Source organism: Marmota monax, unplaced genomic scaffold (genome assembly GCF_021218885.2).
Source record: "Marmota monax isolate L192 unplaced genomic scaffold, Marmota_monax_Labrador192_F-V1.1 WCK01_AAM20220418_F8-fsc00015, whole genome shotgun sequence".
Classification (NCBI taxonomy): domain Eukaryota; kingdom Metazoa; phylum Chordata; class Mammalia; order Rodentia; family Sciuridae; genus Marmota; species Marmota monax.
Genome location: NW_026692194.1, coordinates 26,544,803 through 26,557,091, shown reverse-complemented (window position 1 = coordinate 26,557,091; position 12,289 = coordinate 26,544,803). Strand labels below are relative to the sequence as shown.

Below are 12,289 nucleotides of genomic sequence, written 5' to 3'. Positions count from 1 at the left end.
TATTTTGGAAGGATATGGACATATTGATAGATTCCTCTGCTTTGAACTGCTTACAGAACTTGCCTGTATCACTTGTATGCTTTGTGATCTATTTGTTGATGCAGCGAATTATGGTAGTGCTAGCGTATCTTTGCTGATGTGTTACCAGTGATGTAATTTTTCCTAGGAGCCATTAATTGACTTGGTGTCATGACATTTCTGTATCCTCCTCCCTTCTACTAGTGATGGTCTAATTTTGGGGGCCAACAGAGGTGAGGTAAAGAACCTCACCCCCCCACCGGCACCAAGGCCAAATTTGGGGGCCAACAGAGGTGAGGCAAAGAACCTCACCCCCCCACTGGTACATAGGCCTATCCACAAGTATGGCTATATGCTGGACCGGTAGTCAGTGACGGGTATGATCCAATTGCAGTGGTATCAACCTAAGACAGGAGGCTGACACCTAAAAGTCAGTTTTCCGAAGACGGGTAAGAACCATATGTTGAATTGGACAAACCTAACAGGCACGGTCCCTAGCCAGATTGCTTGTTACTTAAACAGAAGGAGGGAGATGCTAAGAGCCAAGTATATGATGCATGGCATTTTTGGTCGAAAGGTGACGCCAGCTAGCCATTGAGATGATATGATTATGTTAAGATTTGCATTCATATGGATATTGGACTCCTGCTGTTCACCTAGGCCGGCTACGGGACTCCTGGAGAGTTCCCATTGGTTGGGGAAGTACAATAGGAGGGAGTTCCGGGGGAGGAGCTCTCTCTGCGGGTCCGAGAGGAAGCCAGGTGGGTGGAAAAAATCTTCCCGGGTGCGTACCGGACATTGGCGGCAGTTTCAAAAAATAATAAAGTTTGTTCCTGCTTGAGTGGCTCGTGATTTTGTGCCCAGCCAGACTGCGGCACCATAGCTCTGTAATAACTTTTAAAATGGTTGGTATAGGGGCTGGGGATGTGGCTCAAGAGGTAGCGCGCTCGCCTGGCAAGCGTGCGGCCTGGGTTCAATCCTCAGCACCACATACAAACAAAGATGTTGTGTCTGTCGAAAACTAAAAAATAAATATTAAAATTCTCCAAAAAAAAAAAAAATGGTTGGTATAAAGAAAGCCTTCCAACAATGTTCTCACATTCAGGGTTATTTGGGCTCTTCTGGATCCCTTACATTTTCACATGAATTTGAAGAACATTTGTTAATTTCTGCAAAAGACCAAGCTGGGATTTTGATCGTAATTGTGTTCATTCTGTAGATCAGTTTGGAGAGTGCTGTCTTCTTAACTATACTGTCTTCTAGTCTGTTAACTTGGAATGTCTTCACACTTATCTAGATCTTCTATTTATTTTAACAGATTTAGTTTTCAGTGTACACAAGTCTTGCATTTTTTTTAAATAAAAGGCATATAGATTGAAAAGGAAGATTATATTTTGCAGATGATATAATCTTATTTGTAGAAAATTCTTAAGAATCCATTAAGAAACTATTACAATGGGTAAGTTCAGCAAAGTTGCAAGGTACAGGAACAATATACAAAAATTGTATATTGTATTTCCATCCGTGAACAATGAACATCTGAAAATGAAGTTAATAAAAATAATTCTAATAGCATCTCATTGGATTGGTGTTGGGCAACAGGTCACAGTAATGTTAACTACAAAATGTACAGTAATTTTAATTACAAAAGGAATAAAATACGTAGGTATAAATTTAACAAAACTAATTGAAAACTGCAAAACATAATTCTTGAGAAGAATGTGTACTCTGCTGCCACTGGGTAGAATGTTCTACAGATGTCTGTTAGATCGAGTTAGTTTATCTCCCACCCTTTCACTTTTTTTTTTACTGCTGAGGATTGAACCCAGGACCATCCACATGTTCAAGTACTCTATCACTGAGCTCTATCCTCAGTTTTATATTTATTTCTAGTTCCTTGTTGATCTTCTTCCTAATTCAATCTATCAGTGAAAGTCGGGTTATCAAAATTGCCAACTATTATTGTTGAATGGTTTACTTCTCCCTTCAACATGCCAGTAAAGAAAGTACAGTTTCCTTTCAAGACTACTGTTCTAACAAAATGTATATTTTCTTAATAAAATATTAGTTCCAGGTCTTCACAATGAAATATTAGACCATGTTGTAAATTATACATCGTTACAAGAAAGAATAGAATATAATCTTCCACTTAACCACAAAAAAATGGAAGCAAAAACTGACAAATAACTAGATAGGAAATTCACTCATGAGTAGTTTTTAAAACAGCGAAAAGTTTATCTACTTTGGAATAGGGTCTTGTCTAGTTCTCTTACTGACTATTTTTCCTATAATCCTAAAAATTTCTAGAGAAAAGGTCTTTTAATAGGTAAAAATTGATTATATATATTGTTTTAAAGTCATGTTCTAATGACTGCTCTTGAATTGTAAACATGGCTATGTTAATATTCATAATCAAAAATTACTGATTTCAAACACTGATTAGGTACATAACACTGCACAACAATTCTATTGCTGATAACTAGTTAATTTCTTCTTCCTATTCCCTGCAATGGCTTTTAAAAGTCTGTCTTAGGTCTCTTAGTCTCTCCATCTCCACTGACTTCTTCCTTTCAACCTATAAATATGCTCAAATTACCATTCAAATACTTACAAAAATCTTCAAATTGGCCATTGGGGCATACTACTATGCAAATACCACAAATGGCCAAGTTTCAACAGCAAAAATTTTATAAGAGTGAGGAGGTGCTGTGGAGTGATACCAGTCAAATCATACAGTTATACTGTATGCATGATGAATATGTAACAGCAAATCCTACTATTATATACAACTATAATGCACCAATAAAAATATGAAAAAAAAAACAAACATAAAAGAAATGTAAAACATATCCACTATTTTCAATGTGTGGACCTTATTTATTAGTAAGAAACTATTATTGTCAATAGTATTATGGTTATACCTTTTTTATTTTTTAAGGCATATTTTAAAATCATGTAGTTTACCCAATCAAGTACATAATTCAACGATGGCATTTTTAGTAAATTCATCAGGTTTTTCAACCCTCACTATAAATCAGTTTTAGAATGGTTTCTATTACCTCTATAAGATTCTATAAGTTCATTTAACTGCAAATCCACTCCTCTGCCTCCAACTCACCAGTCCACAAATCCCCTTTCCAGTTATCCAAATTTGCCTTTTTTGAACATTTCATGTAAGAGAATCACAAAACAGGTGGTCTCTGTGCCTAGCTCCTTTCACTCGGCAAACTGTTTAGTTCATTTATTTCATAGCATGTACTAGAAGTTTTATTTTATCACAAAATAGTCTTCTATTATACATGTATAACATATTTTGTCCATTCATTCACCAGCTGATGGGCAGTCAGGATGATTCCAAGTTTGAGATATTATGAGTAATGCTGCTATGAACACTCAAGTGTGAAAGTCACTGAGGGGGAAGATACACATGAGAGGAACTGCTGAGTCATTATGCGAAATTTATGTTGAACATTTTAGGAAAGTGCCAAAATGTTTTCCAAAGTGGCATACTTTCCCAAATGCAGTGTGTGGAGTTTCCTGTTTGTGGCCCTGGGTTCATATCCTCTAGCTATATGTAGGGAAATATTAAGGGCCAAAATGATACAATGTTGGGATCTGATTCAAAGTAGAATGTAGATAGTAGATAAAATAAGGTTGGTCACACCTTAATAACTGTATCAGTGGTGGCAGAATTCTCAGCCACCTGACTATGACTACTTGGTACATACTCTGTGTCAGGCATTATTGTTTAAGTGCTTTAGATATTTAAGAGCATTTAATCCTTATAATAACCAGAAGAGGAAGTTACTATTGTTATCCTCATTTCAGAGATGAAAAAACAGAGGTCCAGAAAGCTTAAATAATGTACTCCACTCTGGACTAGAATCAAAATAGCCTGCCTTCAGAGTCTGTACTTCACCAGTGAGCAGAGCTTACCAACAAGAAAACACGTCTCCTAAGATATGAACAAAGTAAAACAGAGAAATTAAATATAAAAATTCAGATGGTTTCTATGAACATAAGTAGAAAATCCAAGGTTGATTTATACATACACACACACACACACACAAAAAAAATATATGGTAATAACCCTTTATCTCTTAGTCGTACAATATGAATAATTTTATTCATTTTACTTAGTTAAATATTTTACTTTTAATACATGGATCAATATATTGATATTGAACACTTGGCAATGCTCAAGATTGACAGCATCACAACTCAAACATTACATAAATAAGAAAAAAACTGTCTTGATGAACAAATAGATTTTTCAAGTTTGTATGGGGAATTGAATCCAGGGATACTTTACCACTGAGCTATATCTCCAGACATTTTTATTTTGAGACAGAATAGGTCTCACTAAGTTGTTGAGGCTGCTCTTGAACTTGTGATCCTTCTGCCTCTGCCTCAAATAGCTGGGATTTCAGATAAGCACCACCACCATGCCTGACTTTTAAGTTTCTAATTTTCGAGGTAATTCTTTTTTTTGGGGGGGCGGGGTATACTGGGAATTGAACTTAGGGGCACTAGACTGCTAAGTCACACCCCCGACCCTATTTTGTACTTTATTTAGAGACAGGGTCTCACTGAGTTGCTTAGTGTCTCACTGTTGCTGAGGCTGGCTTTGAACTTGTGATCCTCCTGCCTCAGCCTCCTGAGCAGCTGGGATTACAGGAATGCACCACTGTGCCCAGCTTCAAGGTAATTTTAAAATGTACTAACTGAGTTCTAGTGCCAGGCCCTGAGTTCAGTGCTAGTGGCACGAATTTGATTAAAATATGGAAACAAAAAAAGATAAGTCTAGAAGGACAAGATAGCTATTGTACATGCTTTAATAGAGTGACTGATTCTTCTAGAGATGTCCGCTTAATCATTCCAGGGGTCAGAGAGGCTTTCTGAAAAAGAAGACACTCTGCTGATATGAGGGGCTGATGTATTTATGTATAAACCACCTCTGATTAGGATCATTTCATCAAATAACACAGCCACTTCTTTTTTTTTTTAAAGAAAGAGTGAGAGAGAGGGAGGGACAGAATTTTAATATTTATTTTTTAGTATTTGGCGGACACGATATCTTTGTCTGTATGTGGTGCTGAGGATCGAACCCGGGCCGCACACATGCCAGGCCAGCACGCTACCGCTTGAGCCACATCCGCAGCCCCACACAGCCACTTCTTAACGAAGAAAAAGAAGGCCCTGCTTTAAGTGCCGAATCTTTAATTTCTTTTTATAACCTCAGATTTCAACAAATTCAAATAGCCTTCTTAAGTTTCTAAAAATTAAAGAATAGAAGATTTGGGGAAAATAAAGAAACCTTTTCTTATGATATTAGAATGTAACTAGACTATCCAAGATCTGTAAACACATGTAATGAAAAAAAAAATGTTCTTTACTCACTATATTTCAGTGTGGTGTGAGCACATTCAACAAATCCTTAAATTTTTGTCTTCTTTAAATTTTTAATTTTTGTCTTCCTTAAATTTTTGCCTTAAATATTTGTACTTCTAAGCAGTTTACTGATGATCTATATCAAGATAGGCAAACTATAAACAGTAGGGGGCCTGGTTTCTAAGAATGATTTTTTTAGCTAAGAATATTTTTTATATTTTGGGAGAGAGGGAAGAGTCCAGGGAGGAAAATGGCCTGCAAAGCCAATAATATTTACCATCTAGCCTTTTGCAGAAAAAACCTGCTAACCCTTCAAAACTCTGAATGGATTTACGTTCATATGAAGTTGAATCCTGAAGGCACCCTAACTGCTATGGACTGGTCTGGACACGAGCACAATTACTTGGCTTACAGGAGGAGGTCTGAGAGAAAGCAGAAAGGGATTGAGCTCAGAAAGATGTGGGTTTTAAGAGGTGGGTAAATCCAAAGGGAAAATATAGTTAAAGCAGATAAAATATATGAAATCGTCCTTATGGATTTTATAACATGTCACTCAAGGTGCAAGGTAACTATTAAGATGCTAATGGTACACAGGTTTGAGAGTTGGGTCTACCAAGAAAACAAAGTAAGATACCTAAAGCTCCATGCCCAAGTTCACGTAGCAAATGGACAGGAGACAAAGAACTAGAGTACAACCTCCCAGATCTCAGTTCCCTTCCTCCCACTGCCCCGCCACAGGACAATGTAGCCCTGGAAACGCACTACTATCAACTAACTTCTTACAAGTTAGCTCCACTGGATTCAGAAGGCACTAATCAGGAGAGCTCCCCTCTCACCCCCAAAGCAGACAACCAGTTCTATTTCCCAGAAAGTACTGGGATAGAAGGTAGACCAAACATCATTAAAATAAGCCTTAAGATGGCAAAAGCAATAAGAAACATCAAATGTCAAATAATTTACCTGGTTCCAATTTTATTACTTTAATTGCTGCTAATTCACCAGTGTTAACATTCCGCGCCTAAAGAAAGAAAAAGAAAAGATTATCTTTAGTTTTCACTGAAAAGAAACAAGTGATTTGTATTTACAAAATAAACAGTAGTATATCCATCACAGTGATTTCAGCATTAACTCAAGTATACTTAATATGGCAGTAACAACAGCTAACACCCAAAACCTCAGTACTTGCAAACATTATTCTAAATGTTTTTATGTTAATTCATTAAGTCCTCACAACACTCTTACTAAGATAGGAACTAATGTTATTCCCATGTTGCAAATAAAGAAATGAAAGTATAGAGTAGTTAAAGAACTTGTAAGGCCATATACCTGGTAAGGGACAGTGTTGGAATTCAAACCCAGGCAGTTTGATTCCAGAGCCTAAGCTATTAAGTACTACACTATATAGCTATTCATTCAAAGGTTGGTAAAAGTTTTGAGTTAATGAACTTGCCTTAAATTTTTTCATATAAAACCTACAGAATATGAAAGGTTAATTTAATTATCTAATTAAGAGAACAACCCCCTTACATCCTTTTAAACCTGATGGTAATGTCAAATAATTGTATTCAATATAAACCAAATATATTTTTGCAAGTCTCGTATTAAAAATAAAAGTCACTTTAAAAATCAACTCCTAATATTACATTCCTGGTACTTAAAAGTGTAGTTATATCTAAATAAGCAAAAACTTCCTTTCAACTTGCATAAAATGGCAATAATTCTTTGCAAATTTAAAATACTTTAAAATTAGATATTTAAAACTGTTAACTGAAATGCAGGTAAATTTTCTTATCAACCAAAAGAGAACATATGCAAATACCAGATCACAGGAAGATTCATTCATGTAACCAGGATTATCGATTTGCAATACTCCCTTACTAGTGGATTGGTGGAGATCTGTGAATCACCTGACAAGAACTCACAATAACAAAGGAATCCTTCTAAGAATACTAGGGCATTAAAAATACAGGCAAAGGATCTAGGAAGGTAGACATGAGGCACAGCCATCATTAAAAATACAAAATTTTAGCTAGGCTTGGTGGCACAAGAATGCAGTCCCAAATACTAGGAAGGCTGAAGCAGGAGGACTGCAAGTTTGAGGCCTGCCTCAGTAACTTAGGGAGACCTTGTCTTAAAAGGGAGGGTTGTGGGGGCAGCCTGGGAGTGTGGCTTAGTGGTAGAGAGCCCCTGGGTTCAATCCCCAGTACCAAAATAAAACAACAACAACATAAAAATCTTTTAACTCAAAAGAACAGTAAAAGAATTAAAAGGCTCTGCCAACAAATTAAAAATTAAACTGTAATTTGCAAGAAAAAAAATTTTAAATGGCTTCTTCAAACAAAATCCCCGATAAACACCTGAATGCCCACTGCAGTACACACCAGATGAGAATACTTTATTTCAAACTAAACTTAAATTCCCATTAAAAGAGATAAATGTGTCAAATAGTGCTGGATAAATATTTGTCTCTTTATCTCTAGGATTAAGATATATAAACGACAAAGCAGAATTCCATTCTGGGAGCATTTGTAAAGGAGGGCGGCATGTACCTGGATAACACACAGGTTATTTCTTTTCAACATCAGTTAGAAAGATTCTAAACTCTACCACAACTTGCCTCTCCTTAAACTTAGATGTCCTTTCTCCTTCCTTCTGCTCTTCAAGTCCCATCATTTTTAGCATCTTCTGCGAATAAGACAAGAAGCTATTCTAATTCTCAGCATTTAAAAATCACACCATGATTTGTTTGTTTATTCAAAAGAAATTTAGGGGTACAAATGTAGGTCAGTGGTACAGCATTTGCCTACCATGCCACGAGGCCCTGGGTTCCATCATCAGAACAAAAAACAAACAAACAAAAAAACCCTAATTAAAGGAAATTCATAGTATGGATTATTGGGTGATTCTATAATGGAACAACAGAGAAATGTGAATTCATACACAGGGTTTATTGTTTACAGCTGAAATTCTGTTTCCAGTGACCACATGAGGGCACACTCTCTTTTGAAGTTACACAGAATCTTTCCAAAATGGTTGCTGTACACAATGTACTCTGCTAAAAATAGATTTACAAACAGTTAACACATCACATATGTAACAGAAAAACCATGACAGTTAACTACTGATGAGTAGTTAACCAGTCAATATTTACTACTGGCTTAAATTATGAATATAATATTTCAAAATGTATTATCAATCCAGAATTTTCAAAGGCTAACAGGTTTTTTAAATATTTATTTTTTTTAGTTATAGGTGGACACAATATCTTTATTTTATATTTATGTGGTGCTGAGGATCAAACCCAGTGCCTCACACATGCCAGGCAAGCACTCTACCTCTGAGCCACAACCGCAGTCCAAGGATAACAGTTTTAAAATTAGGGTTCGTTAGAGTAAATATAAAATCAGATAGTTAAAATGATGTTTTTTTTTCTTCCTATGCTGTCTAAAATATGTTCTAATATGTAACTTATTCTTAAGATACTTCACCAAAAAAAAGATTAATTACTTAAAAAAAACAGAAAACGTCAATTTCTGAGTCTTTGCTCATCAAAATTCGTGTTTACTAGTGAAGACTTTTTAAAGCATTCTGATTCATCAATAACCTTGGTCTTCTGGCTAAAATAAATTACATTTTGCTGTTATCTAATTTGACAGTGGTTATAGTTATAAATTTAAAAAACACCATCTCTAATATCCTGTATCTGCTATTCCTTTTTTCAATCATTGCAAGTAACTTACTTTTAAAAATGAAAGCAAGGTAGATATTGTAAGATACTAACATGTATAAAGTTCAAAGATTTAATTCAGTATTAATAACACAATTTTCATATTTCCTAAGGGCAGAAAACCAAGGATAAATATCCTGAGCATGTAGACCTAGTCATCTGCCACATCACTACCCTTCACAGGCTCCTACCACAAGGTTCTGATCATATCATTCTTGAATTTAAAACTCTTCAGGAATACACACCATTGCTTCAAGACAAAGATTCAAATTCCTTGTCAGCATATTAAAATTTTTCACTAAACACACCAATTTTATTACAGCTTTACTCTGATAGAATCCACATACCATAAAATTCACCCTTTTACTATATGTGTGTGTATATTCTGTGCATATATTACTGTATATGTATTGTATACATTCAACATTTTATATATATATATACATATATATATATATACATATATATATACACACACACACACACACATATGTGTGTATATAAAATCTTCAATTCTATAACCACTACTATTGAATTTGAGAACATTTTTATCACTTCAAAATAACCCCAGACTCATTAGCCATCACTCCCTACTGCAGCTCTTCTCAGTGCCTGGCAACTGCTAATCCACTTCCCTTCTCAGCAAACCTAACCATTATGAATGGGATCAAATAATATGTGGTCCTCTGTAACTGGTTTCTTCCACTTAGCACAATGTTTTCAGATTCATCCACAATGTGCACTCATCCATGTGTTACTACTGTCAACTATTTTTTTTTGTGTGTGTGTATGTGTGTGTGTGTGTGTGTGTTGCTGAGAATTGAACTCAGGGCCTTGTGCATGTGAGGCAAGCACTCTACCAACTGAGCTATATCCCCAGCCCCAAGTAATATTCTATTACATGAAAATGTCACATTTTATTTACCCATTCCTCAGCTGAAGGATATATAGAAGGTTTCTACTTTTTAACTGCTGTGAATACTGCTATACACATGAGTATACAAATTTTTGTGTGGACCTGTGTTTTCAATTCTCTTTTGAGTACAGACACCTAAGAGAGGAAATGCTGGGTCATATAGCAATTCTATGTTTAACTTTTTGAAGAACTGCCAAACTGTTTTCCAAAGTAGCTACACTATTTTACATTATCATCAGCAATGAACATAAGGGCTCCAGTTTCTCCACATCCTTGCCTATTTGCTATTGTCTGCCTTCATTTTAGCCAATTTAGTGGACATGGAGTGATCTCTCATTGTGGCCTGATTTACATTTTACTAAAGACTAATGATGTTGAGCATCTTTTTCACAGTAAGCACTGGCCATCTGAATAATTTCTTTGTAATTCAACTCTTTGCCCACTTTTAACTGCTGTCTATTTATTGTTGACTTGTAAGAATTCATATATTCTGTATATAAATCCCTTAACAGTTATATGATTTGCAAGTATTTCCTCCCATCCTGTCTTCATTGTCTTGATGGTATCCTTTGAAGCACAAAACTTTTAGTTCTGATGAAGTACAACTTTGTTATGTTTTTTCAGTTGGGTTTTTAGTCTTATAGCTAAGACCTTAAGGCCACTGTTTCTTTCTTGTATTTTCTTCTAATAGTTTCAGACCTCACATTTAGGTCTACGATCCACTTGAGCAAATTTTTATATGGTGTCAGGTGGGGCTTCAATTTCATTTATTTGCATGTGGATTTGTTGCAAGTTGTGAAGTATAGCATTTTAATTATAATACCTTCTATTATTGGGTCCCTGTCTATCTTTCTAGTCATTCCCTAATTTGTACCTTAGACTCTGGCCAAACTAAAAAATTGTCACTCCTTAGTGCTATCCACACTTTTGCCCAACTGTCAGATATTCTTTAAGGCTCAGCTTAGGTTATCCTGGCCTTGGTCTCATACTTTATTCTTGCTTATGCATCCCACACACATGCTTCCACAGAACCTGGGTAACCTTTCTCAAATAGGAGTAGGCCTGGTGAGGAAAATCTTGCTGACCTAGAACAGATGTGTTTATAGGAGTTCTTGGAAATACTACTGAATTTCAGATCTGTTCCAGAACTTCTTTGGTTTGGTGAACCTTTGGAAGCCATTCAAATAACTACTTTGGTAAAGGATTCTTTTGAGATGATTTCACACTGATTGCTGAGTTATCTTCAATTATCAGAAAAGTATTCCTCGAATGTAGACTGAGGCTAAGCAACATCATTAAGAAGCCATCATTAAGAGCCAAAAAAATGCTTGGCGCGGGGGTGCACACCTATAATCCCAGTGACTCTGGAGGCCAAGACAAGAGAATTTCAAGTTCAAAGCCAGCCTTAGCAATTTAGTGAGGCCCTAAGCAACTTAGCAAGACCCTGTCTCGAAATAAACTATAAAAAGGGTTGGGGATGTTGCTCAGTGGTTAAGCACTCTTGGGTTCAATCCCTGGTACAAAAAAAAAAAAAAAAAGGCAAAATAAATGTGCTTGGCACTATATAAAGTGAGTTAAAGGCAATTATTATCAGTAAAAAGTCTGACTACTGAATACTGAGCACCCTCAGCTTTCCAAAGCTTATTATGTAGATGTCCAATGAAACATGAAAGGTTCTGAAATGAGAGTTAAGAAATAAAAATTTAGTCCTGGCTCTACCATTAACAAGCAACAGGATTTGAGCAAGTTATTCCCTTGTGTCCATCCTCTCTTGGACCCCTCCACCCACAACTTAAAAATAATAAGGAGAAAATAAACTATTTATGAGGTTCCAAGTCAATGTTTACATCAAATATTTCACTCTAAACTAACAGATTCTAAATACTGAACCAACTGGCAGGACATATAAAAATCCTATAGGAGTTTAAATACAAAACAACAAACACTGGCACTAATTTTGAATAAACAGATTTAAAATGGCACCCAGGAGGGGTCTGGGGTTGTGGTCAGTGGTAGAGTGCTTGCCTAGCATGCGTGAGGCACTGGGTTCAATCCTTAGCACCACATTAATATGAAATAAAGAAATTGTGTCCACCTACTACTAAATGGGACCCAGGAATGTGTATGTAAGGCCACTGAGGTGCCTGTGATAAACCGCCAAGCCTAAGGACCCGGATGAAAGCACTGTACCACCTGAATTATATAAAATGTTACTAACAACTTCTAGGTCTGAAAAG

General features: G+C 36.0%; 1 protein-coding gene across 9 annotated transcripts in view; it reads right to left on the bottom strand.

The window, feature by feature from the left end:
- Map4k3 (mitogen-activated protein kinase kinase kinase kinase 3) overlaps positions 1-12,289 on the bottom strand; it is a 198,846-nt gene that overhangs the window by 120,393 nt on the left and 66,164 nt on the right. For all 9 annotated transcript variants that reach the window (XR_009225235.1, XM_058573642.1, XM_058573647.1 and 6 more), the window contains exon 2: positions 6,370-6,427. Coding sequence is in view for 8 of the 9 variants with exons in the window: in XM_058573642.1 (XP_058429625.1) it covers positions 6,370-6,427 (58 nt within the window). In the remaining variant the exon portion in view is untranslated. The remainder of the gene's footprint in view (positions 1-6,369; positions 6,428-12,289) is intronic.